The 26,243-nt window shown below is 39.6% G+C and overlaps 2 protein-coding genes across 7 annotated transcripts in view; one reads left to right on the forward strand and one right to left on the reverse strand.

Annotated features, from left to right (window-relative positions):
• PARP14 (poly(ADP-ribose) polymerase family member 14) overlaps positions 1 to 26,243 on the forward strand; it is a 64,266-nt gene that overhangs the window by 36,407 nt on the left and 1,616 nt on the right. The window contains exons 13-17 of one of the 5 annotated variants that reach the window (XM_024769293.1): positions 2,312 to 2,911; positions 4,405 to 4,538; positions 9,766 to 9,940; positions 10,603 to 10,695; positions 23,840 to 24,743. In XM_024769293.1, the coding sequence (XP_024625061.1) occupies positions 2,312 to 2,911; positions 4,405 to 4,538; positions 9,766 to 9,940; positions 10,603 to 10,695; positions 23,840 to 24,057 (1,220 nt within the window). In that variant the 3' untranslated portion in view covers positions 24,058 to 24,743. Of the gene's footprint in view, positions 1 to 2,311; positions 2,912 to 4,404; positions 4,539 to 9,765; positions 9,941 to 10,602; positions 11,074 to 15,553; positions 16,038 to 23,839; positions 24,744 to 26,243 lie in introns of those variants that run through there. The other 4 variants (XM_024769289.1, XM_024769292.1, XM_024769291.1 and 1 more) reach the window with 4 other exon arrangements.
• Positions 16,159 to 26,243, reverse strand: part of HSPBAP1 (HSPB1 associated protein 1) — a 50,071-nt gene continuing 39,986 nt past the window's right edge. For both annotated transcript variants that reach the window (XM_024769294.1, XM_024769295.1), the window contains exons 6-8: positions 24,761 to 24,844; positions 16,907 to 17,017; positions 16,159 to 16,779 (exon numbers count right to left, since the gene is read on the reverse strand). In XM_024769294.1, the coding sequence (XP_024625062.1) occupies positions 16,240 to 16,779; positions 16,907 to 17,017; positions 24,761 to 24,844 (735 nt within the window). In that variant the 3' untranslated portion in view covers positions 16,159 to 16,239. The remainder of the gene's footprint in view (positions 16,780 to 16,906; positions 17,018 to 24,760; positions 24,845 to 26,243) is intronic.

Raw genomic sequence — 26,243 nt, forward strand, 5'->3', positions numbered from 1 at the left:
TTTTTTTTGCAGTATGCGGGCCTCTCACTGTTGTGGCCTCTCCCGTTGCGGAGCACAGGCTCCGGACACGCAGGCTTAGCGGCCATGCCTCACTGGTCCAGCCGCTCCGCGGCATGTGGGATCTTCCCAGACCGGGGCACAAACCCGTGTCCCCTGCATCGGCAGGCGGACTCTCAACCACTGCGCCACCAGGGAAGCCCTATTTTTTCTTATAAATCACAATATTACAGTCATCATTCTGTACATTACATCTCTAGTACTTATTTATCTTGTAATTGGAAGTTTGTATCTTTTGACCGCCTTTCTCCAATCTCCTCCCACCCTCACCCCGCTTTACTAGGAGTAATTTATGGTTACTCCTAGTAACCATAAATCTGATCTCTTTTTCTATGAGTTTTTTTTTTCAGATTCTGCATATCAGTGAGGTCATACAGTATTTGTCTTTCTCTGTCTGACTTGAAATAGCTAATCTTTAATGAAGTATCACAGAGATATTAAGAAAACAATCCCATTTATAATTGCATCAAAAAGAATAAAATACCCAGGAATAAATTTAACCAAGGAGGTGAAAGACCTGTATCATGAAAATATACAACATTGATGAAAGAAACTGAAGAAGATACAAATAAATGGAAAGATAGTTCATGCTCATGGATTGGAAGGATTAATATTGTTAAAATATCCGTACTACTTAAAGCAATCTACAGATTCAATGCTATCCCTATCAAAATTCCAGTGGCACTTCTTACTGAGGTAGAACAAACAGACTTGAAACCATAAAACTCTTACAAGAAAACATATGGGTAAGCTCCTCAACACTGGTCTTAGCAATGATTTTTTAGATTTGACACTAAAATTACAAAAGCAAAATGAATAAGTGGGACTACATCAAAATGAAAATCTTCTGCACAGCAAAGGAAATCATAAACAAAATGAAAAGAGAACCCACTGAATGGGAGAAAATATTTGCAAATCGTATATCTGATAAGGGGTTAAATCCAAAATATATAAAGAACTCATACAACAATAGAAAAAACCCCAAACAATTTGATTTTAAAATAGAGTATCTGAATAGACATTTTTCCAAAAAGATATACAACTGGCCAATAGGTACATGAAAAGGTGCTCAACATCATTAATCATCAGGGAAATGGAAATCAAAATCATAATGAGTGATCACCTCACATGATAGAACAGCTATTATCAAAAAGACAAGGGAGGGACTTCCCTGGTGGCACAGTGGTTAAGACTCCATGCTCCCAATGCAGGGGGCCCAGGTTCGATCCCTGGTCAGGGAACTAGATCCCACATGCATGCCACAGCTAAGAGCTCACATGCCACAACTAAGGAGCAGGTGAGCTGCAACTAAGGAACCCACCTGCTGCAACTAAGACCCAGTGCAACCAAATAAATAAATAAAATATTAAAAAAAACCACAACAACAAGGGACTTCCCTTGTGGTCCAGTGGTTAAGACTCCATGCTTCCCCTGCAGGGGGCATGGGTTTGATCCCTGGTCAGGGAACTAAAATCCCACATACCACATGTCACAGCCAAAAAAAAAAAAAAAAAAGTATTAAAGACTCAAATGTTAAGACCTGACCATAAAACTCCTAGAAGAAAACATAGGGGAAAATAAATGATTTAAAAAAAAAAAAGACAAGAAATAACAAGTGTTGGTGAGGATGTGGAGAAAAGGGAACCCTCATGCACTGTTGGTGGGAATGTAAATTGGTGCAGCTACTGTGGAAAACAGCATGGAGGTTCCTCAAAAGTCTAGAAATAGAACTACCATAGGATCCAGCAATTCCACTTCTGGGTATTTATCTGAAGGAAATGAAATCACTCTCTGGAATCCATGTTCACTGCAGCATTATTTTCAATAGCCACAACATGGAAACATTGAAAGCTGAATTATAAAGAAGATGTGGTGTATATGGAATATTACTCAGGCATAAAAAAGAAGGAAATCCTGCTACATGCAACAACATGTGTGGACCTTGAGGGCATTATGCTCAATGAAATAAGACAGAGAAAGACAAATACTGTATGATAGCACTTATACAAAGGACAGATTGGTGATTGCCGGTGGGTGCAGGGGGTGTGGGAGTTGGGTGAAATGGGTGAAGTTGGTCAAAAGGGTAAAAGCATCCAGTTAAAAGATAAACAAGTCCTAGGATTGTAATGTACAGCATGGTGACAAAGAAAGAAAGAGAGAGAGGAAGAGAGGAAGGAGGGAGGGAGGGAAGAGGGAGGGAGGAAGGAAGAAGGAAAGAAAGAAAGAGCTAATCTTCCTTTCTTTTCTTTTTTAGCATTCTTGGGCTTCTCAAGTAAATCTCCCCCAAAACAGACTCCTTTGGTTTTAGAAAAGAAAACAGAATCAGCAATGTTTCAGGTGTGTGGTGAAAATGTAAAAAGTGTAGAAAACGTCCTTTTCTGGATACAGGATCTCATTCAAAAGGAACAGTGTCCCTACACCAGTGAAGATGAATGTATCAAAAACTTTGATGTAAAGGAATACCGGGAATTGAATGAGCTTCAGAAGAAGTTAAATATTTCCATTTCTTTGGACCGTGAAAGACCTTTGATTGAGGTTTCTGGAATTACCAAAGATGTGATACAGGTTAGAAATGCAATTGAGGACATGATCAAGAGAGTTAGATTGTCCAAAGAACAGGAATCCCTGGCAGATCGTACCAGTGATTTTGTGGAATGGCAATATAAGGACGATAAAAATTTTCATAGTTTTGACAAAATTACCAATATGCAACTGGAGGATGCAAAGAAACAAAAGAGAAAGACAATTGATGTTAAAATTAATCATCAGAGCTACACAGTGGACTTGAAAACATACACTGCTACAGATGCAAACGGAAAGAGTTTACCTGTTCAGCGCCATACAAAATCTGAAGGTGAATCAAACTATCATGCTTGTTGTCCATTACTTTATGCCTGTGATGTGTGTTGTACATACATCAAAATGTTGTTCAAGTAGATAAAATCCAAGTACCCTTATGGAAGAAAATAGAAAACTTGGTCTCAGCTGAAGGAGCTTACACTTTGGCCACGAAAATACAGCACAGGGTGTACCGAACAGCTGATCATTATTATCTTAATGGTAACAATAGTCAAATGTTGCATTTGTTCTCATCTCTACAGTTTACCAGCTTCCCGGAGCCAGTTTTGTTGGGGAGGTAATGGCTGCTTCTGTCAGGAAAGGGAAAGCCATGGGCTGTAAAGAAGCCCAAGCCTTTCTAGAACAAAAGACTGAAGACAGCCTAGTCAGAGAGTGGGCACTCTGTGTCTGTGACTGATGACCCAGAATGGATGGGGAGCCTGAAGGATCTTCTCCCAGAAGTCACTAGCTCCTCTGCCCCGAGGATAAGATTCTTTGACACACACATCAGGAAGCAGTCTTCAAGATTCCTGAGAAGGGAATGCTTGTCTTGTGTAGTCAGCTATTCCTGCCTTTGAACCACATAAATCCCCCACTGAAAACTACTGAATTGGCTTTCAGTACATTGAGAGATCAATGTGAACGAATTCCTCAGACTCTGAGCAACCCTGGGGAAATGACAAGTCAAATACAGTATTCTGTTTAGCAGACGGGGAGATAGAGCTGCCACCACAACCTGCCATGTAGCAAAACCTCCCACCCACCCAACTGTTAAGGATGCTGTGAAGAAATGAAAGAATAGATGTGGAAGGCCTGGTGGTTGTGGTGAGTTCTGGCAAAAAGCCATGCATTTGTAAGCAAAACATTAATGACCATTTATTGAAAACATTGTAGGGAAATCATTTATATTATATGTAAAATTATTAAATTATGACAGATTAGAGACTGAACAGAATATGCAGCTGAGTTACATTACACCAATAGTTCTCAAATCTGAGCATGATCAGACTTGTTAAGATGCAGGTACCCAGGTTCCACCCTCAGAGATTTTGATTCGGTAGATCTGTGAGGTTTTTTTTTTTTTGCGGTACGCGGGCCTCTCACTGTTGTGGTCTCTCCCGTTGCGGAGCACAGGCTCTGGACGCGCAGGCTCAGCGGCCATGGCGCACGGGCCCATCCGCTCCGCGGCATGTAGGGATCTTCCTGGACCGGGGCACGAACCCGCGTCCCCTGCGTTGGCAGGCGGACTCTCAACCACTGCGCCACCAGGGAAGCCCTGTGAGTTTTTTTTTAAGCAAGTGTTATAGTTGGTTCTGAGGTGGGTTATCTGTGGTCCACATTTTGAAAACATTCTTCTAGAAAGATAAGGGGCTTCTTGAACACCTTGAATTAGGAGACTGTAAAACAAGACCACAAATGATACTCAGTTTTTCAAAGCATACCAGGAATGTGGACTATACGGATGAGCCTTTCTAGGTGCGAGGGAGTTTTCAAATGTCTGCTTTGCAGTTGAGATCCCCTTATACTGGAGTGATATGAAGCAGCAGAAAGTCTGTGTGGTTGAGCTACAGCCTGATAATTCAGAATACAAAACGGTGGCAAGCAAGTTTAATGAGACCTGTGCAGACTTCATCATAGAGAAGGTAAGCCTTCCGCTGACATGGAGTTTCTACACGGTGGAAATAGAGGTATCATCGTCCTGGATAAATACATTTTCATTCACTTCCTATCACATTTTTTACCCAGAATTAGAATATATTATGGCAATTAGTTTTTAAATTCTAGATCCTACTCATGTCACTATGATTACTGAGACACTGAAATTCTTGTGTCAGTTATTACAATATCATATTAGATTGTAATATATTAGAATAATAAAGATATATGTCTACTTTGTGAAGCAAGCTAATAATAACTCCTAGATATGGCTCCAAAGTTGGAGTTGATAACTAGCAAAGCTGGAGTTGATAACTAGCGAATCAGATCAGTATAATAGTTCCACTATTCACAGATCAACAGTCCTTGCTTCCTTGATAATCCAGCGGTCCTTTCCCTGTTCATTTCCCTTATTTTGGCATCTTCTGCTTTTAAACATTAATTTAGAAAGTTTCCTTTTTGAAATTATTTTTCTCCCTTGAGTTCTAGGACAGTATTATTTTGATGCTTTCTTCTCCTTCTTTAACTAATGTTCCTTTCATTTTCACTGGCATCTGTTCTTCCTCTAAACCCCTAATCCTAGGTAACCCACAGGATTTACATTTTGGTATTCTGTCTCTGCAGTTCACCAGGGAACGTTTTTACTCTTCTTGGCTGCAGCTATTATTTCAGTGTTGATAGCTCTCAAATCAACATCACCGACCTGGATCTTTGACTCAAGCTCTAGAACTTGAGTTCCCAAGTGGCCTAAAAGTCTCCACTTAAATATCTGTCTGCTAAATCAATTTCCCTAAAATCTAACTCATCTCATCATTTCCCCTTCCTTCCTGCTTTCTGTCTTTGGTTCCGTCACTTTCTGAGTAAAGCTAGAGATCCTTGAGTACCTTCCCTTCATCTGTAATAACAAGTCTGCCAGTAAGGCCTGCATTGTCTTTCTTTGCAAATTTTCTCTTATTCCCTATTTGTACTGCCGCCACTCTGTTTATTCATGTACTTAATAATACATTATTATTATTACATAATAATTCAAAAAAGATTTGAAGCGTACTACAAAGATATCTTCAGATAACATAAATATGGACAAAAAGAAAAGTAGGGCAGGGAAATTAAGATAATTAGAGGTATTGTTAGTTCACAAAAATACATAACATGACGTCCTAGATAGTTACTAGAGAAGGCCCTCAAATTTGTCCTTGATCTTCCTAGTAGACAAAGTAAAGAAGTAAACACTCAGCTATAAGATTCATAATGTCCATAAATCAAAGAGCAAAGCATTTGATCAGGAGACTCAACAGTTTTTCACAATACTGAGACTGACTCCTGAAAGAGTTCTCCTGTGAATAAGTACTAGAGAATATCTTCAGAGTCCTCCTCACAAATTCAGTATCAAATTTTATACCATTTGTTTTTAATCCCTCAATGTAGGAAGGAGAGGAATAGGTTAGAGAGATTGCTGAGTCACAGGTATGAAATGTGCAGTGTGGGTAATATAGTCAATAATTATATCATATCTTTGTATGGTGACTGATCATGGCTGGGCCTATCTTGGTGATCATTGAAATATATGGAAGTATTGAATCGCTATGCTGTGTAACAGGAACTAGCAGTGTTGTAGGTTATACTTCAAAAATAAACAAACTCATAGAAAAAGAGATCAGATTTGTGGTTACCAGAGACGGGGTATAGGGAGAGGGAACTGGATGAAAGGTAGGCAAAAGGTACAAACTTGCAGTTATAAGATAAATGAGTACTGGGGATGTAATGTACAACATGATAAATACAATCAACAGTGCTTTCATACACTATATTATGTGTAAAAGTTGTTGGGAGAGTGGATCCTGGGAGTTCTCATCACAAGGAAAAAATTTCTTTTCTTTAATTTTGTATCTATATGAGATGATGGATGTTCACTGGACTTACGATGATCTTTTCATGATATATGTAAGTCAAACCACTATGCTGTACATCTTAAACTTACACAGTGCTATATGAACGTAAATATATCTTAATAAAACTGGAAGAATAAATAACCTTGCCAAGTAGATAGATCCCTGTATGTTGAGCAAAACAATTATATGTGGTACCAAGAAAATGTAATTCAAGTACGCAGCTCTTTCATGGTCTGGTTCTGAGACAATAAGTTTCATTAAAGATACCAATTACAGTCCTCTGGGAGTGGCTGACTGGCACACTGGGATGAGATGTCAAGTCCAAATTGAGCAGGACCACCCCGTTGACGAGAAATGTCTGCACTGGGCCCTGGAGTCTTACCATGTGTTGGCAGACCTTCACCAGAGAAATGACTTCACTACCCTTTTGTAGTGCAACCCTTTTTTCAAATAAAATCTTATGTGAAATCCCAGTCTATGACATCAGTAAAAGCAGAGCTAGGCTGCACTTAAGGCACCTCTGTGGAGGTATCTAGTAGTGCAAAAGCACTAACATGAAAAATGGGTGGTCTGTCATCCTTCATGACTGTCATGTCTTGTGACTAAGATTTTTTAACACCCATGAACTTCCACCTAGATTCAACAATTTTGTAACATTTGCTTTTTTTCCCCTCACTCTGTTTTTCCTGAAACAATTGAAAGTAAGTTGCAGATATCATGAACTCCTAAATATTATAGCATATGTATCCTAAGAATAGAAACATTCTCTTAAATAACACAAATATCATTATCCTTTATAATAATATCCAATAGAAGGTCAATATTCAAATCACCCGTGGCTCAAAACAGCTTTCTTATAACTTCCTCCCAATCCCTGCCCCCAATCTGGACTCACACATTGCATTTTGTCATTGTGTCTCCTTTATCTCTTCTGATATAGAACAGTACTTCTGCATTTTTAAACACTGTATTTCATGATATTGAAATTTTAGAAGAGTTTAAGCTAGTTGTATTGTAGAATGTTCCACATTCTGGCTCTGTCTCACCTAGATTTTTTAAGAATCCAAGCAGTTTTCTTACAGATTCTAGGTTTGTCTGATTGCCCATGGTGTCATTTAATTTATTCCTCTATCCGCTTTATTTATGGTAAGCTTGGAGTTAGGTTGAAAGGCTTGTGTAAATTCAGATGAATATTTTTTGCAAGAATATATTTTGTAGGTGAGGCATCAAAGAAGCTTTATTTATTTACTTTTATTGAACTATTGTTGATTTACAATACTGTGTTAGTTTCTGGTATACAGCAAAGTGACTCAGATATGTGTGTGTGTTTGTGTATATAATTTTATATACATATTTACCCTTTCATCCCACTACTTTTCAGTCCTTCTTGTATTTCTGTGCCTCATCTGGGGTCATTTTCCTCTGGCTTTAGTATTTCTTCTAGTGCAGGTCTGGTAGTGATGAATTCTCTCAGTTTGTCTGAAAATTTATTTCACCCTCATTCTTTGAAGGATATTTTTGCTGGGTACAAAATTCTGAATTGGTAGTCATTTTCTTTAAGCACTTTGAAGAAGTTACTCTGTTATCTTCTGACTTTGTTTCACTCTGCACTTCCCTTCTCTCCAGGAACTTGGCTCAAATCCTTGTTGCCTTCAAACAGACTTTTTTCCCACTAGCTCTTCTAGTAGTTGTTGGCAAGAAGTTTGGTCTGATACAAGTAGTCTATCATAGCCAGAAGCCTGCTGCTAAAGTAAGCCTACTAAGTGAAGCTTAGAATTTACCCTACTAGGAATACAGACTCAGATTACTGTGTTCAAAATTACTTGAAATAATTTTCTTTGTGTGGTTATTAAATTTTAAAAGGGTTTGTGCTCACTTCAGCATATATACTAAAAAAGGGTGAGAAACAAGAATAAAAGGACTAAGAAATTAAGAATGGTTTCAAAACTCGATGTGAATAAAATTTTAAGGCTTTTAAAAATGAGTAAAATAAATAAGATTTAAAGTAAATAGAAATAAAGTGGAAGTAGTCTGAAGATTAGAAACTCAGTTGTAGGTAAAAGGAAAAAGAAAATTTAAGATTATAAATTGGATAAACAAAATACATGATAATGCTGAGACTTGGAACTAGAGGGCAAACTGTATCTTTTTTTTAAATTAATTTTATTTATTTTTGGCTGCACTGGGTCTTCGTTGCTGCACGTGGGCTTTCTCTAGTTGTGGCAAGCGGGGGCTACTCTTTGTTGCGGTGCACGGGCTTCTCATTGTGGTGGCTTCTCCTGTTGCGGAGCACGGGCTCTAGGTGCCTGGGCTTCAGTAGTTGTGGCACAAGGGCTTGGTAGTTGTGGCTCGTGGGCTCTAGAGCGCAGGCTCAGTAGTTGTGGTGCATGCGGCATGTGGGATCTTCCCTGACCAGGGCTCGAACCCACATCCCCTGAATTGGCAGGTGGATTCTTAACCACTGTGCCACCAGAGAAGCCTGCAAACTTAATTGTATTAAGTTGTATTAATCGTATCTTAATTAAAAACGGGAAACCCAAAACTGGAAAAAAAAAAAAAAAGAAGAAGAAGAACCCAATAAAGGCAGGTAATAATAGTGTCAGACTTGAGAGTTCCCTGGACTGGAAGATTCTGACCACGTGGAACCTTCACCTTGTGCCTGTCCATGAGGGTCCTTGCCTCCCTTACCCATCCTTCACTCTTTCCCAAGTCAACCTTATGAAACTGCCACCACCTGGTAATTAGGGGAGTGTAGAAACTGATCTGCAATCCAAGACCCAAGGAGTTTCCACCACAGCCCTGGAGGCCAAAGAGTATGGTCAGAGCATGGCCACTTTGGTCTATAACCAGATCCCCTCCCACCAGGATTCATGCCCCACTCTTCCAACTGGACCAGAGATTAATTTTCACTAATTAATTTCCTTCTTGCCTAGACACTAGTGCTTCTCCCAATGTTAGAATACTCTCTCACTGGAGGAGAGACAAAGTGACATAGTGAGGTAGATGGCAACAGGAGCAGTTAGGAGTTGAAGAGGCTTTGGTCAGCCAAGTTCAAATAATGAGGACTTAAGATCCTAAACATTGTCTGCTCTCATGTGGTACATAAAAGATGTTTAAAATTAAATTAACGTTCTTACCAAGGCCTGTTTCTGTGAAACTCTGGATCTAAAAAGACTTCTGAATGTAGAAATTTGCCATCTGGCATTGAATTTGCTGTTTATTGTAATTTGTATATACTTATGAGAAATAATGGTCGTGTTTCATCTGTTGTATCTTGCCAAGGGCTCTTGGCACTGACAGCAAATTTTTCCTTATTGATTTGCAGATTGAGAGGATCCAGAATCCAGAGCTCTGGAAACACTACCAGACAAAGAAAAACAACATGGACGCCAAAAATGGCCAGTTAATAAATGAGAAGCTGCTCTTCCATGGGACAGATGCCGACTCAGTGACACTTGTGAACGGAAAAGGCTTTAACCGCAGTTATGCTGGAAAGAATGGTAAGGACGCAAGTAATCTGGCTGCTTCAAATGAGGTGTCAGCCATGAGAACCCAAGCTGGCTGGGGACAGTATGGATGGTGTTGTGTTCTCTCATTGTTGGGGGCCATGTAACAGCCAAAGTTTTAGGTTAGACTCACTGTATTTCATCCCGAAGGGACTGACTGGCCCTCCAGGGTGGGGAAATGATTTTTAAGAATAAAAAACCAGGGACTTCCCTGGTGGCACAGTGGTTAAGAATCCGCCTGCCAATGCAGGGGACACGGGGTCGAGCCCTGGTCCAGGAAGATCCCACTTGTCACAGAGCAATTAAGCCCGTGCGCCACAACTACTGAGCCTGCGCGCTAGAGCCCACGTGCCACAACTACTGAAGCCTGTGTGCCTAGAGCCCATGCTCCGCAACAAGAGAAGCCACTGCAATGAGAAGCCTGCACACCACAACAAAGAGTAGCCACCGCTTGCCTCAACTAGAGAAAGCCTGCATGCAGCAACGAAGACCCAACATAACCAAAAAAAAAAAGAATAAAAAACACACGAAAAAATTTAAAAGAAGCTTTAGAGAGAACTGAACATTATTTTAACATTATTTGACATATTGGGTCAACATGTCAAATTATAGACTAAATTGAAATCCTTAAAGATGTTTTCTTTTTCTCTTCACAGCTACGGCATATGGAAAGGGAACCTATTTCGCTGTCAGTGCCCATTATTCTGCCAGTGATACATACTCCAGACCGGACGCAAATGGGAAGAAGCGTATGTATTATGTGCGAGTACTCACTGGATCCTACACAGTTGGAAACAAGTCATTAATTGTGCCTCCTCTAAAGGACCCCCAAAATCCTACTGACTCATATGACACTGTCACAGATTGTGTGCAAAATCCAAATTTATTTGTGGTATTTTATGACTACCAGGCTTACCCAGAGTACCTCATTACTTTTAGACGTTAACATTTTGGTATCCTTTGCAGAAGATATTATTCATCTATACATAGCTAACTGTAAAGCAAGCTGTAGGTTTTTTTTCTCTTAACAGCTTTTTCTAAGATCAGAGGACCCTTGTCACTGAAATCAGACATTCTCCAGCCTCTTCAAACTGGAATGAACCTATCTTGAGAATTTGAGAATTTAATTGGATAACTTAGAGTTACAACTGTGTGTCCTCAACCATGGATATCACATCTGTAGACGTACAGGTGTTTATTTCCAGGAAGGAGGGTATAACATTAATCTTTTTTTTTTAATCGGGGTATAGTTGCTTTACAATGTTGTGTTCGTTTCTGCTGTACAACCAAGTGAATCAGCTATGTGTATACATATATCCCCTCCCTCTTGGATCCCCGCCCCCCGCCATCCCCCGCATCTAGGTCACCACAGAGCACTGAGCTGAGCTCCCGGTGCTATACAGCAGGTACCCACTAGCCATCTATTTTACACTGGTAATGTATACATGTCAATCCCAATCTCCCAGTTCATCCCACCCCCACTTCCCCCTCCACGTCCACACGTCCGTTCTTTACGTCTTCATCTCTATTCCTGCCCTGAAAATAGGTTCATCTGTACCATTTTTCTAGATTCCACATATAAGAATAACATTAATCTTAAAGGCAGAGGACACAGTGATATAACTTCAGCTGCCACTGAGAGACAGCTGGTATCATGTCAGGACTCCATACTGCTGTGGGGAGCACAGTATTACTAAGTGGGTGGGGCTGCTGTCTTCCCTGGGTGCAGGGATGGTGTCTAATTTTCTGTATCCCTGGGCTGAGGTCTGTGCCTGATGTACAATAGATGCTGCATAAGTGTTTCATAAACCACTTAAGAATGAAGAAGCCCTGTCAGACTCCTAACCAAAGTGGGAACCATCTCTTCAACACCCTTGACTTATTGTCACTTTGCCTCAAATCGATGAGATTCCATGGCAGGGAGCTTTTTCACAAAGCAGCCTGTGGACATGTGGGGCAGCTCTGGTCAGGGCTCTGGGACTGCAGTGCGGCCATGTCCTGCGCAGTCCAGGGGGCTGTGGTCTAGCTTGGGGATGAGGTGAGCTGTACCCCATGGAGTTGTGCAGTGCAGCAGCCCTGTTTCCTTTGGTCCTTTCTAAAGTTGAACCCAAACCTGCCTTTTTATAACTTTTATTCATGGTCTTAGTTCTGCCCAGTGGAAAAAAGGGATAATGCCTGCTATATTTTCAATATGAACCCCTTCTACTATGTTAAGATTAAATGAATCTAAGGGTATTAAACAGCACATTTTCCTTGGCAGCCTAGCTTTTGATGATTTTAAAGCCTTGTGCATAAATAAACCAAAGGAATTAAGCAGTCATATTACTAATTTGCTAACTCAGTAGCTATAGGATAGTAATGGAAAGTTTCTTTTTTAACTTCCTCAGGTAAATTTCAGACTCTAAAACTGTTTATTGAGTGCCTACATTAACCAGGTACTATAATAGGTGCTTTCACATAACACTATTTATTTTTTTCCCCCAAACACTCTTGTGAGGTAAGAACTATACCCCCATTTTAAAGCTGGGGAAACTGATGCTCAGAACACAAGAAGCTTCCTTGCCTTAAGTCACCTGGGTAACAGGCCTCAGAACCAGCAACTGAATCTGGGTCTCTGTGTCATCAAGCCCCTTGCTCTTCCCACTATAGAACATGGCTTCTAGGTTAATGTTACTGATTCAGGAATATCTCAGACAATCTGTGAATTATCCTCATATTTCCTTGGCCTTGTCCCTTCTGGCTTTGGTTTTCATTGTAGAGTCTCTTCATTTGAAGCTCTATAGGCCAAGAGGCCAGAGCTATGCCCATGGGGAGCCAGGACAGATGATGAACTTGGATGCTAGGGGTCACCAGGAGGATAAAGGCACCCTTTCTTGGCCCCAGGGAGCAATGCCTGCACTTCAAGAAAAGGAGGTTGAGGGGGCCATAGCTGCTGCTTCATTAAACACAGACGTCTTGAAATTTTTCTTGCTGTTGCTGTTTTTTAAGTGGATTGGCAGAGACTTCTTATTGCTTAGGAGTAGCTTCCCAGCCACTGGCATCTGAACTTGGGCTTGACAATGAATGTAAGGAATAAAAAAGGAGAGACGTGCTCTCTAATTTGTTCTTGTTCTCCAGTGGTTTGGTTAACTTAGGCAAGGCTGAATATCAGGGTGTATTGCACCAAGTATGATGAGATGATTCACTCTGTAAATGTTATAGTTACCCTCAGTCTAAAGAAATACGTCACACCACACAGGGAACAGGGCCAGTATTTTATAATAACTATAAATGGAGTACAACCTTTACAAATTGTGAATCACTGTGTTGTACACATGCAACACATAATAGACATCAACTCTACTTCAATAAAAACTGTTTAAAATAAATATTTCCTCCTTTTTGAATAAAATGCTTGGAAAATGTTATTTGGTGGTTAAACATCTTTATCCTTTAGGGCAATTACAGGAGAGCTTGATGATAAACACAGGCCACTGCTGATAGAAGACCACAACGAAACATGACAGCATTAAGGGATCCTCACAGTATCAATAGCATTCAGCTGAAAATTACAGGAAGGGCACAGTACAGCTTTAGTTCAGTAAATCTGAAGGGCGGATTGACCCCAAGAAGTAGCCCCTGCTAAAACACACCCACTTTGAGCCCGTGTTAGGTCTTGGTGGTCTACTCCAGGGCCAGAGATTCTTAAACTTCTTTGCTATTTGAAGCACTTCAGTTGCTTGCTGAGACTGCAAAATCTGGCCCATCCCAAAGGAGGCAAATTCCATAGCTCTAGAGTGGTACCCAGATCTGCATCTTCAGCAAGCCCCTCAAACGATTCTGATATCCCTGATACCCAGAGCTGCTTAGGACTTTCATGGGCCCCAGGCAATTTTGCCTTTGTAGGCCCCTTACTCCATGAAAAGTGTTAAACATGATACTTCGCTACTGCATTGGTATAAACACGAAGGTAATCGAAACTAGATTATATTCTTTTTTTTTATTTTTAAAGAAACTAAAACATTTCTGTAGACCCTAAAAGCTCAGGGGCCCTAGCTACTTTGCCTTCTGGATAGATCACCCTGCTTATACGTGGATACTGTAACTTTAGGTGTAACACTTCAATCCCTCTAACCCCTGGAGGGTCAAAGTATTAATATTTAATAATTAAGTTCACTCATTCGGGCAGGCTCTTCTGAGAAATGCAGGATGAAATGGGACCCTACTTGGTGGCTGACCATCTCTCCCTTTGACTGTCTTTTCTCCTTCCCACACTCCCCAGTTGCAGATAGCCAGGATCTCTTGCCGTGTCATAATCTCTATCTCTACAAAATTAGGAAATTATCTCCCAACACCCATTTACATTTCGAATGCATTCATATCAATGTCTTAACTCTCCACCCAGGTCTCTGCATGCCAGAAACTATTACCTCTAACTGAAATCAATACTTTGCCCTCAGAACAGCTTTCAAACCTTTCTGACCCTAGCATACACTAAGAAATACATTTTATATCAGGCCCAGTACACACACAGATATAACTGCAAAGATTTATGAAGTATATTTACTCTGAAAACAATTTTTCCTGGACAGTTTCACAAAATAATACTTATATTTACTATTGAATTAACTGAAATTACATATCCTGCTCCATTAAAAAAAAAATGCTGGTCTCACCCACTAAATTGATTTTATGACTTGTTAATGGGTCACAATCTACAACTTGAAAAACACTGGTCCAAGTAGAAGCAAATATAATAAAATATCTGGGAGGGAGCGGGGGAGGAACCCTGGGGGAGGGAGTGGGGCAGGGAATTCTGTGTGAAGGAGGGTATGGGGGAGCTCTCAGTGAGGGCAGGTGTAAAAAAAAATATATAGCTGAAGACAAATGTCTATTTCTGCGATAGGGATATACCTACTACAGGTAACAGACATCTCACCTTTAGCCACGACATCCTCTGCCCCAGTGCTTCTGAAGGAGTATCGGCCAACAAGGTCTCCTTTTTAAAAAATCCACTCAAATATTTAAGCAGCACCTACCATGTGCTGGGCACTGATCAAGACTCTGCAAATATACAATCATCAAAACAAAGTCCAAACCTTCATGCAGTGACATTCTCGTTGGGGGAGATAGTAATCAAATAAATAGGCAAATATATAGTAGTCAGATGGTGGTAAGTGCTACAGAAGGGTCTTTTTTCAGACCCTTCTTTTCCTGGGCATGTTCATCTCCCTTCCTCCTTTCTCCCAGAAAGTACGTACTCTCTTGGGATTTACTGATACCATCAGTTTGACCTGAGAAGGATGGGGCCAGTAGTCAATTCTCCTTAAAAGGTGACTTTGTGTATCTTTTCTGTTTTGAATGGTTACTGAGTTCAATATGTTTTTATAATTTTTAAATTCTTACTTAGACGGTAATGATAATAATTACCCCACATATTGCAAATGTAATGAGAGTGGGATCAAGTTCACTAAGCCAAGCTTTTAGTTAGTTTCAGGAGTCAGTAGCATTTGGTCCTTTTTATTCCAGGGCTGGTGTTCCTAGATGTCCCAGTTCCTTACACAAGGAGGCCTCTTATTGGGCCCCCACCTACTTTTCTCCTGATTGGTATTCTGCTCTGGATTACAGGGGTTAACCTGTGAGAATTCTACAGATTTGAGAAATGTGATCACTTCAGATCAAGGCTAGACTTCAACCTGCATTTGAATTAAGAGATCAAGAACTTAAAACAATCATAAATCTTCCCACACCATCTTATGACAAAGAATCCATGATAGCTACTGAAATTAACCACCGCACCCCTACCTCCCAAAAAGCTAGAATTCACCCAATGGATGCATTAGATCAGGAGTTAGCAAACTTTTAAAATATTTTCAGCTTTTCGAGCCATACTGCCTCTGTCACCACTCAGCTCTGCCACCGTAACCCTAAAGCCACCACAGACAATATGTAAATGAATGGCATGGCTGTGTTCCAATACAACCTTATTTACAAAAACAAGCAGCAGGTCACCCCTGCTGATGGAGAGACTATTTCTTGGTGAGAACACTAGGGGCTTACATTTGAGATAGGCTGATGAGATAGGAAAGGAAAGGCAAAGGCACTGAAGAAAGAGGCCTACCAATAACAAAGAGCCAGGTTGTCCAAAGAGCAATGTGTATGCAAGAAGGTGGCAAGAGACTAAAATGTTAATTAGGTGAGAACAGGACATTTATAAGCATATGCAAATTGCCTTTTTGCCATTTCATCTTTTATTTTAAAACTATATTATTTAAAAAATATTCTTAAAGTATTACTGAAAAAGTTATTTTCTATTAGAGTCGCAAACTTCTTCCTTGAATCAAAAGTTGTGCCACTATCCTGGTTACCTGTGGATTCACCAAGCAATCCAGCAAGTCATCTGTAGAAATGAATGATTGGGAAGGGGCCACAGTACTATTTGAAGCAATTTGTTCCACAACTGCATTCTCACTTTCACTCATCATCTGTTGTCTCTTGGTATAATGCAATTTTCCAAAGCGTTTTCCATTTTTGCCAACAAAGTCTTCACCATCACTTTCAAACATGCCTCCTCTTTCTGAGGGTGGTTCTTGGGAACCTGGTATCACAGGAACCAGATCAGGACCAAAGGGACTTGCTGCCTCCTGTTTTACTGTTCTCAAGGTTAAGTTGTGGCTACTAGTTTGTTCTACCTCCATGTGGCTGTGCACATTTAATTCTTCCTTTATCACGTACTCTCCGTCTGTGCTTGGCGCTTGGGTTTCTACTACCTTAGATGTTCCATAATGATCAAAATAAGCAGAAACGGCTCCATTTAAGTAGCGACAATTGACTTCATGGGATGTTTCCTCAACCTAAGGAAAAAGAAAAACTCTTTAAAATGGTTATAGGCACTTACATAAATCGGAAAACAAATGTTCCAGCCGGGATTGGTTTATCACAGGATACTAACTGCCATGATGAAAACCAGAAGGGACCTACCTCAGTTGGGTTTAACCAAGCTCTCGTATCATGTGGATTCTCTGCAGTTTTCAGGGCACACACAAGCATGCGGGTGATTGCCTCTTCTACCCGGGCTTGGTGGTCCTCTTCCTAAATCAAGGTTAAAAAAAGACACATTTCTTCATTTGTCTCTGTGTCTCATTGCTTAAAACAGAGTAGAGTCTCTTAATTGTGTGTTCCGTTCTCTCATTAACGTAAGATTTGTTACTGAAGGAATATGTTGTTGGCAGACCACAATTTTTATGTATTCACTCCCCTCTGCCACCTAGAAGAGTTTCAGAATATTTCACCAACCAAATTTAAGTGTGTATCCTGTCTATAAGACATAGACCTTAAGTATGAACCACCTTGTGTTTTTCCCAATATTTTCCATTCTCTGACATGCTTAAAGTTAAAAAAAAAAAAGAGTATTACAGACAAAGGAATACTCCCTGTAGAGCAGTGGTCCCCAACCTTTTTGGCACAAGGACCGGTTTCATGGAAGACAGTTTTTCCACGGGATGTGGGGGGTGGATTGGTTCAGGCAGTAACATGAGCAATGGTTCAGGCGGTAATGCGAGCGATGGGGATCAATGGGGAGCGGCAGATGAAGTTTTGCTCGCTTGCCCGCTGCTCACCTTCTGCTGTGCGGCCTGGTTACTAATAGGCCGTGGACCAGTATCGGTCCGCGGCCCGGGGGTTGGGGACCCCTGCTATAGAGGATCATTTTGATAAGCTAATTTCTTGAGGAACGGGAAATAATTATAATAAACATTCTTGGCCACAATAATGAGATGACTAAATATCTAAATAGGTCTTTTAAAAGAGACAATAAGTATAAACTATGGTATTAATGATAAATTACATTATATATATATGTGTATATATATGTAAAATTTTTGGGCTTCCCTGGCGGCGCAGTGGTTGAGCGTCTGCCTGCTGATGCAGGGGACACGGGTTCAAGTCCTAACCACTGGACTGCCAGGGAATTCCTAGTGATAAATTACATTAAAATCAATAGTTTCGTTCATCAAAAGATACCATAAAGAAAAGACAAGCCAGATGTCTGTAACATATATAAGTGATAGGAGATGAATATGCAGAATATATAAAGAATCTGCACACATCAATAAGACAAATGACCTAATTTTTTTAAAATGGGCAAAAGACATGAAGACAAACATGTCAAAAAAAGAACAATTATAAGGTTAAAAACACAAGAAAATAGGCTTAGCTTCATTCATAATCAGGGAAATGCAAATCAAGAAACCCATGAAACTGGCAAAAGAGGGTCTGATAATTCCAAATGGTGGAGAAATGTGCTTGACAGAAATCTTGTTGATGGTGGAAAAACATGTAGGCATTATTTTATAAACTTGAGTACTGTGTGCCCTATAGACCAGCAACTCCACTCCTAGATATATACATATATACATATTCTCTAGAGAAACTCTTGCACATGTGTACAAGAATATTTTATTTATAAAAGCAAAAGAAATTGGAAACAACCCAATTATCCATCAACAGAAAAATGAATCAAATTGTAGTACATTAACACAAGAGGATATTATATCATGGTGAAAATGAATGACCAGCTACGTGTGACAACACAGATGAATCTTAGAAACATAATATTAAATTAATAAAACAAAGGCAAATCCCCAGGATGAGATACCACTTCACACTAGGAAGGCTATAATAAGCCAGATAATGACAAGTGTTGGCGAGGATATGAAGAAATCAGAATCTTCACAAATTGCTGGTGGGAATGTAAACAGTACAGCTGCTTTGAAAAACAGCCTGGCAATTCCCCAAAGGTTAAATGTAGAGTTACCAGATGGTTAATTTTATAAGTCAGCTTGGCTAGGCTATGGTGACCAACTGTCTAGTCAAACACTAGTCTAGATGTCGCCGTGAAGGTGTTCCGTAGATGCGATTAACATTTATAATCAGCTGACTTTAGGTAAAAGAAGATTATCCTCAATAATGTGGGTGGACCTCATCCAATCAGTTGAAGGCCACAGGAGTAAAATTTAAGGTTTTCTGGAGAAGAGATTCTGCCTCAAGATTGCAACAGAAATCCTGAGTGAGTTTCCAGCCTGCCAGCCTGTTCTACAGATTTTGGACTCCAGACAGCAACTTTAACTCTTGTCTGAATTCCCAGCCTGCTGGCCTGCCTTGGCTGATGTACCATATGACCCAGCAACTCCACTCCTAGGTACATACCAAGAGAAATGAAAGCATACATCCACACAAAAACTTGTACACGAATATTAACAGTAGCATTATTCATAATAACCCAAAGTAGACACAACCCAAACGTCCATCACTTGATTAGTGGATAAACAAAATGTGGTATATCTGTACAATAAAAAAATTTTTAGCCATAAAAAAAAGGAATGAAGTACTGATACATGCTACTACATGGATGGTTCTTGAAAACATTATGCTGAATGAAAGACGCCAGCCATAAAAAGTGTCCCCTTCAAATAGTTAAAACAGAAAAAAAAAATTCTGTATAGTTTTAGAAGTAATGGGTATGGTTACAAGCAGGCAGGTGACAGCTCCACGATGGAATGAGCTATCTTGGGAGGCAAAGCATCTGTAAGGCTATTGTAGATGTGACTTTGGCACTGGGAGTGGAAGTGAACTCCATGCATGCTACCTTGATATTTGCTCTGATTCCAATACAGCGTGCTGCAAGCAGAATTTCTTTCTTTTTTTTCATGTATAGTATTTTTAAAGGTTTATTTTATACAGCAGTTTCTTATTAGTTATCTATCTGAAACATATTAGTGTATATATGTCAATCCCAATCTCCCAATTCATCCCCCCACTCCCCACCCACCTGCTTTCCCCCCTTGGTGTCCATACGTTTGTTCTCTATATCTGTGTCTCTATTTCTGTCTTGCAAACTGGTTCATCTGTACCATGTTTCTAGATTTCACATATATGCATTAATATACAATATTTGTTTTTCTCTTTCTGACTTACTTCACTCTGTATGACAGTCTCTAGGTCCATCCACGTCTCTACAAGTGACCCAATTTCATTCCGTTTTATGGCTGCCTAATATTCTATTGTATATATGTACCACATCTTCTTTATCCATTTGTCAGTTGATGGGCATTTAGGTTGCTTCCATGATCTAGCTATTGTAAATAGTGCTGCAATGAACATTGGGGTGCATATGTCTTTTTGAATTATGTTTTTCTCTGGGTATATGCCCTGTAGTGGGATTGCTGGGTCATATGGTAGTTCTATTTTTAGTTTTTTAAGGAACCTCCATACTGTTCTCCATAGTGGCTGTATCAATTTACATTCCCACCAACAGTGTAAGAGGGTTCCCTTTTCTCCACACCCTCTCCAGCATTTGTTGGTAGATTTTCTGATGATGCCCATTCTAACCAGTGTGAGGTGATACCTCATTGTGGTTTTGATTTGCATTTCTCTAATAATTAGTGATGTTGAGCAGCTTTTCATATGCCTCTTGGCCATCTGTACGTCTTCTTTGGAGAAAAGTCTATTTAGGTCTTCTGCCCATTTTTTGATTGGGTTGTTTGTTTATTTACCATTGAGCTGCATGAGCTGTTATATATTTTGAAGATTAATCCTTTGTTGATTCGTTTGCAAATATTTTCTCCCATTCTAAGGGTTGTCTTTTTGTATTGTTTATAGTTTCCTTTGCTGTGCAAAACTTTTAAGTTTCATTAGTTCCCATTTGTTTATTTTTGTTTTTATTTCCATTACTCTAGGAGGTGGGTCAAAAAAGATCTTGCTGTGATTTATGTCAAAGAGTGTTCTGCCTATGTTCTCCTCTAAGAGTTTTAAAGTATCTGGTCTTAAATTGGGTCTTTAATCCATTTGGAGTTTATTTCTGTGCATGGTGTTAGTATTCTAATTTCATTCTTTTACATGTAGCTGTCCAGTTTTCCCAGCACTACTTATTGAAGAGACTGTCTTTTCTCCATTGTATATCCTTGCCAGTAATTTCATTATTTGTGATTGGTCTGTTCATAGTTTCTATTTCTTCCTGGTTCACTCTTGGAAGGTTACACCTTTCTACGAATTTGTCCATTTCTTCCAGGTTGTCCATATTATTGGCATAGAGTTGCTTGTAGTAGTCTCTTAGGATGCTTTGTATTTCTGCGGTGTCCGTTGTAACTTCCCCTTTTTCATTCCTAATTTTACTTTATTTTTTATTTATTTTTTAAAAAAATCATTTATTTATTTATGGCCGCATTGGGTCTTTGTTGCTGTGCGCGGGCTTTGTCTAGTTGCAGTGAGCGGGGGGCTACTCTTCGTTGCACACGCAGGCTTCTCATTGTGGTGGCTTCTCTTGTGGAGCACAGGCTCTAGGCACACGAGCTTCAGTAGTTTTATTGATCTTTGCTATTGTTTTCTTTGTTTCTATTTCATTTATTTCTGCTCTGATCTTTACGATTTCTTCCCTTGTACTAACTTTGGGTTTTGTTTGTAGTTCTTTCTCTAGTTCTTTAAGGTGTAAGGTTAGATTGTTTATTTGAGATTTTTCTTGCTTCTTGAGGTAGGATTGTATTGCTATAAACTTCCCTCTTAGAACTGCTTTTGCTGCATCCCATATGTTTTGGACTGTCATGTTTTCATTGTCATTTGTCTCTAGGTATTTTCTGATTTCTTCAGTGATCTCTTGGTTATTTAGTAATGTATTGTTTAGCCTCCACGTGTTTGTGTTTTTTACATATTTTTCCCCATAATTTATTTCTAATCTCATAGCGCTGTGATCAGAAAAGATGCTTGATATGATTTCAATTTTCTTAAATTTACTGAGGCTTGATTTGTGACCCAAGATGTGATCTATCTTGGAGAATGTTCCGTGTGCACTTGAGAAGAAAGTGTAATCTGCTGTTTTCGGATGGAATGTCCTATAGATATCAATTAAATCTATCTGGTCTATTGTGTCATTTAAAGCTTTTGTTTCCTTATTAATTTTCTGACTGGATGATCTGTCCATTGGTGTAAGTGAGGTGTTAAAGTCCTCCACTATTATTGTGTTACTGTCGATTTCCTCTTTTATAGCTGTTAGCATTTGCCCTATGTATTGAGGTGCTCCTACGTTGGGTGCATATATAATTGTTATGTCTTCTTCTTGGATTGACCCCTTGATCATTATGGAGTGTCCTTCCTTGTCTCTTGTAACATTCTTTATTTTAAAGTCTATTTTATCTGATATGAATATTGCTACTCAAGCTTTGTTTTGATTTCCATTCGAATGGAATATCTTTTTCCATCCCCTCACTTTCAGTCTGTATGTGTCCCTAGATCTGAAGTGGGTCTCTTGTAGACAGCATATACACAGGTTTTGCTTTTGTATCCATTCAGCCAGCCTGTGTCTTTTGGTTGGAGCATTTAATCCATTCACGTTTAAGGTAGTTATCAATATGTATGTTCCTATTACCATTTTCTTAATTGTTTTGGGTTTGTTTTTACAGGTTCTTTTCTTCTCTTGTGTTTCCCACTTAGAAAAGTTCCTTTAGCATTTGTTTAGCTTTCTCCGAGGATCTCTGAATGAGATCCTTGCTGGGTAGAATAATCTACAATATGGTTGTAGCTTCTTTCCTTTCATCACTTTAAATATATTGTGCCACTCCCTTCTGGCTTGTAAAGTTTCTGCTGAGAAATCAGCTGTTAACCTTATGGGAGTTCCCTTGTATGTTATTTGTCAATTTTCCCTTGCTGCTTTCAGTAATTTTTCTTTGTCTTTAATTTTTGCCAATTTGATTACTATGTGTTTCTCCTTCGGTTTATCCTGCCTGGGACTCTCTGCACTTCCTGGATTTGGGTGGCTATTTCCTTTCCCATGTTAGGGAAGTTTTTGACTATAATCTCTTCAAATATTTTCTCAGGTCCTTTCTTTCTCTCTTCGCCTTCTGGGACCCCTATAATGTGAATATTGTTGCATTAAATGTTGTCCCAGAGGTCTCTTAGGCTGTCTTCATTTCTTTTCATTCTTTTTTCTTTATTCTGTTCCCCGCTGTGAATTCCACCATTCTGTCTTCCAGGTCACTTATCCGTTCTTCTGCCTCAGCTATTCTGCTATTGATTCCTTCTAGTGTATTTTTCATTTCAGTTATTGTATTGTTCATCTCTGTTTGTTTGTTCTTTAATTCTTCTAGGTCTTTGTTAAACATTTCTTGCATTGTCTCAATCTTTGCCTCCATTCTTTTTCTAAGGTGCTGGATCATCTTCACTATCATTATTCTGAATTCTTTTTCTGGAAGGTTGCCTATCTCCACTTCACTTAGTTGTTTTTCTGGGGTTTTATCTTGTTCCTTCATCTGGTACATAGCCCTCTGCCTTTTCATTTTGTCTTTCTGTGAATGTGGTTTTCATTCCACAGGCTGCAGGATTGTAGCTCTTCTTGCTTCTCTATATATGTGTTTAATTTTAATTTTGATTCAGTTTCCTGTGGATAATTTTAATTAACACTTGAAGATGAGTTGAGGTATAGCAAATTAAGCCATTCACTTTGATGTTTGGATTTCATGGTTTCCAATCCCTGGAGTGCCTTCAGAGTTAGAGAAGCTGGCCTGCAGTGGCTCTCCTTCTGCGCTGCACCTAGTATTTTTTATTTTATATGTATAAGACCATGCAGTAAAGAATAGTATGTTGACTACCCTTAGAGACAAAGAAATCTTATCTTAAAAAAAATGTAAACATTAATAACATATTTCAGATAATGGGCACAAAAATGATTCAACTGAGATGTCCACCTCTGGCTGTGATAGAGTAACAGTAACTTAACTACTTTCCTACGATAAACAACTGGAAAACTAGACAAATACATATTAGTAAAGGATTTCAGACATTGGACTACAGGCAACATAAAAATGTGATCTCTGAGAAAAAGAAAATAAATGACTTAAGTACTATAATTGACCAACTTCTTTTCAGAGGGACATTCTGAACACTGGAGCAGAAAGGGGGATACCAAGCAAGGCAATCAGTTAAGCAGCATTTCTAACTGTAAGTCCATTGATCTCCCATTATACTTCTCACCCAAGGGTTATGACTCTTCTAAGCCACACAATAGAGCTTCCTGTTACAATATTCCGTATGCTCCCCCTGTGCCAAAGCCCTTCCCATTATCTAAGGACATGAAGTCTGAGTGAGGGGAGGGTGCAGCAGCCAAAGAGAGGAGAAAGATGCAATCAAGGTTTTGGGTACAGGAGAGCAGAGGTGCATTCTAGGCCTCAGGTTAACGAGGGCACAGGTGCAGTCAAAGCCTCTGGTTAAAGCATACAAAGATGCAATGCCACCTCAGGTGGAAGAGACAGACTTGAGCCATAAGAGTAGCCATTCTAATTGTCAAGTAGAGCAGGCAACCAGGATTAAGCATAGCATATGGGAGGGGAAAAGCCTTTGGGAGAAATAAAATGATAACACCTAGCACTGAAAGACTGCTCTGAGAAAATGTGTAAGTCAGGACTGAGAATTCTGCAATTATTAATGAGGACACTGAACCAAGAAGCAAGTATTTCCAGCCCAGATGGTGGGGGATGGGACTGGCAACGTGGGACACACGTGGCAGATCCAGCCAGGCCCAACACGATTCTCCTAACAACACCGGTCAAGGGAGAAGACCTGGCACATCAACATCAGGGCCCATTTTGTGCCCTTAAAAGAAAGAGAATGGTGTGTCACAAAAATCCTATTTCCAACCTCACTATTCATCAACAGCACAGAATACATAAATTATGGAACAGGAAAACAAAGTAACACTGGAGTGTTGGTGAAAATTAATCACCAAGTTCTATAGACAGACACTGTATATCTTAAAAGCAGGGAGACTACTTTTATTAGAAAAAAAAATACCAGCTCAATCCATGAGTTTATACTGACAGTGACAGGATCAATGGATTCCACATAATGCCACCAGTGTCTGGGGACAAACAGAACCTGAAAACCAAACAAAAAATGGTTAGCACAAGAACAGAACATTTTATTTTCATGTCAGAATCAGATCTTAAATGAAGCTGCTAAGGAAAAAAAACAAACTCAAATGAATTTATACTAAGATTGTAATAGGAAAGGGAAATAAGAAAAAAAAACCCACAATCCTTTTATTCCTTTTCTTAAATTAACAAGTTGCATGTTCTACAAAGGATATTACTAGCTTCTCCAGTCTCTACTCTCCTTTATCCTGGACCTTCTCTGTCTGCATCCAAATCTTAGTAAAGGATTCTGAGATTGCAACTTTTCCTCCTTTCCATCACATAATAGTTGTATGAGTTCTGAGAAAGGGCAGAGGTAAACACATAGGACATAGTTTCAGTCTTCTCACAGTCTAAAATCTAGCCAATGAAAAAATAATATATAGAAAAGTGGTAAATCACTTTTTACCACTTATATAATTTATAAATTATGTAAGTGGTAAATCAGAGGAGTGGACACTGGTGCTAGAGACCTTCAGAGGTGGGAGAAGCAGGCATGCTTCTAGGGAGGTTAGGGGCAACCTGGATGGAGAAAGTGTGATTTGAACTAGGACTAAGAGAGAATGAGGACATGCCAGGACGGAGAAGTGGGCAAGGGAGGTGGGACTGTCGAGGGACAGCAAGTAGGCCAGTCTTACTACTGCAGAAGGAGTAAAGGGGAATAAAGTGGGGGATCAGGTTAGGGCCAGTGGAGGGCCCTGAGTTCAGAATAAAGAATCTGGGTTTTATCCTGTAGGCATTTTGAGTTGCTGAGAAGTTCTGAGTAGGGGGATGGTTAAAACAGTGACATTGTGGGAGAGTCTGGGAAGGACAGGAGATTCTTGCAATGGTCCAATTATTAAATTAAATGTTAAGATTTAAATAGGAAGATATAGCAAACAAAAGCAATGGGCAGAATCAAGAAGGACTGCATTTATCCAGAGTCATTACAAGAGTCTGTGGAAGGCTGAGTACAGCAGACGGAGATGATCTGAAGCTTCTGGGCTTCGGATTTAGGAAAATGGTGGCACTTGCTATGGACAAGGTGGAGATGGGAAGAGACCTCCTTTTAAGAGAACTAAAGTGAAGTGAAATGGACTAAAAACGTCCACTTCAGCCACTGGATTTAGTCATTAGGAGGTCATTAATGTCCTATCATAGAGTATACTTTCAAGTAAAGTGGTAAGAGAGAGAGCCAGTTTATGGTGGATTCAGGAAACAGCATGATGTAAGGAAAACTGATACAATACACAGAAATACTCATTCAAATTTGGCTATTAAAATAGAAGAAAAAAAGAATTAGCAGCCACTTCACACCCACTAGAATGGCTATAGTTGTAGTAATATAACAATAATAAAGGAAAATAACAAGTGTTGGTGAGGAT

Source organism: Neophocaena asiaeorientalis, unplaced genomic scaffold, assembly GCF_003031525.2.
Source record: "Neophocaena asiaeorientalis asiaeorientalis breed wild unplaced genomic scaffold, Neophocaena_asiaeorientalis_V1.1 scaffold671, whole genome shotgun sequence".
Lineage (NCBI taxonomy): Eukaryota > Metazoa > Chordata > Mammalia > Artiodactyla > Phocoenidae > Neophocaena > Neophocaena asiaeorientalis.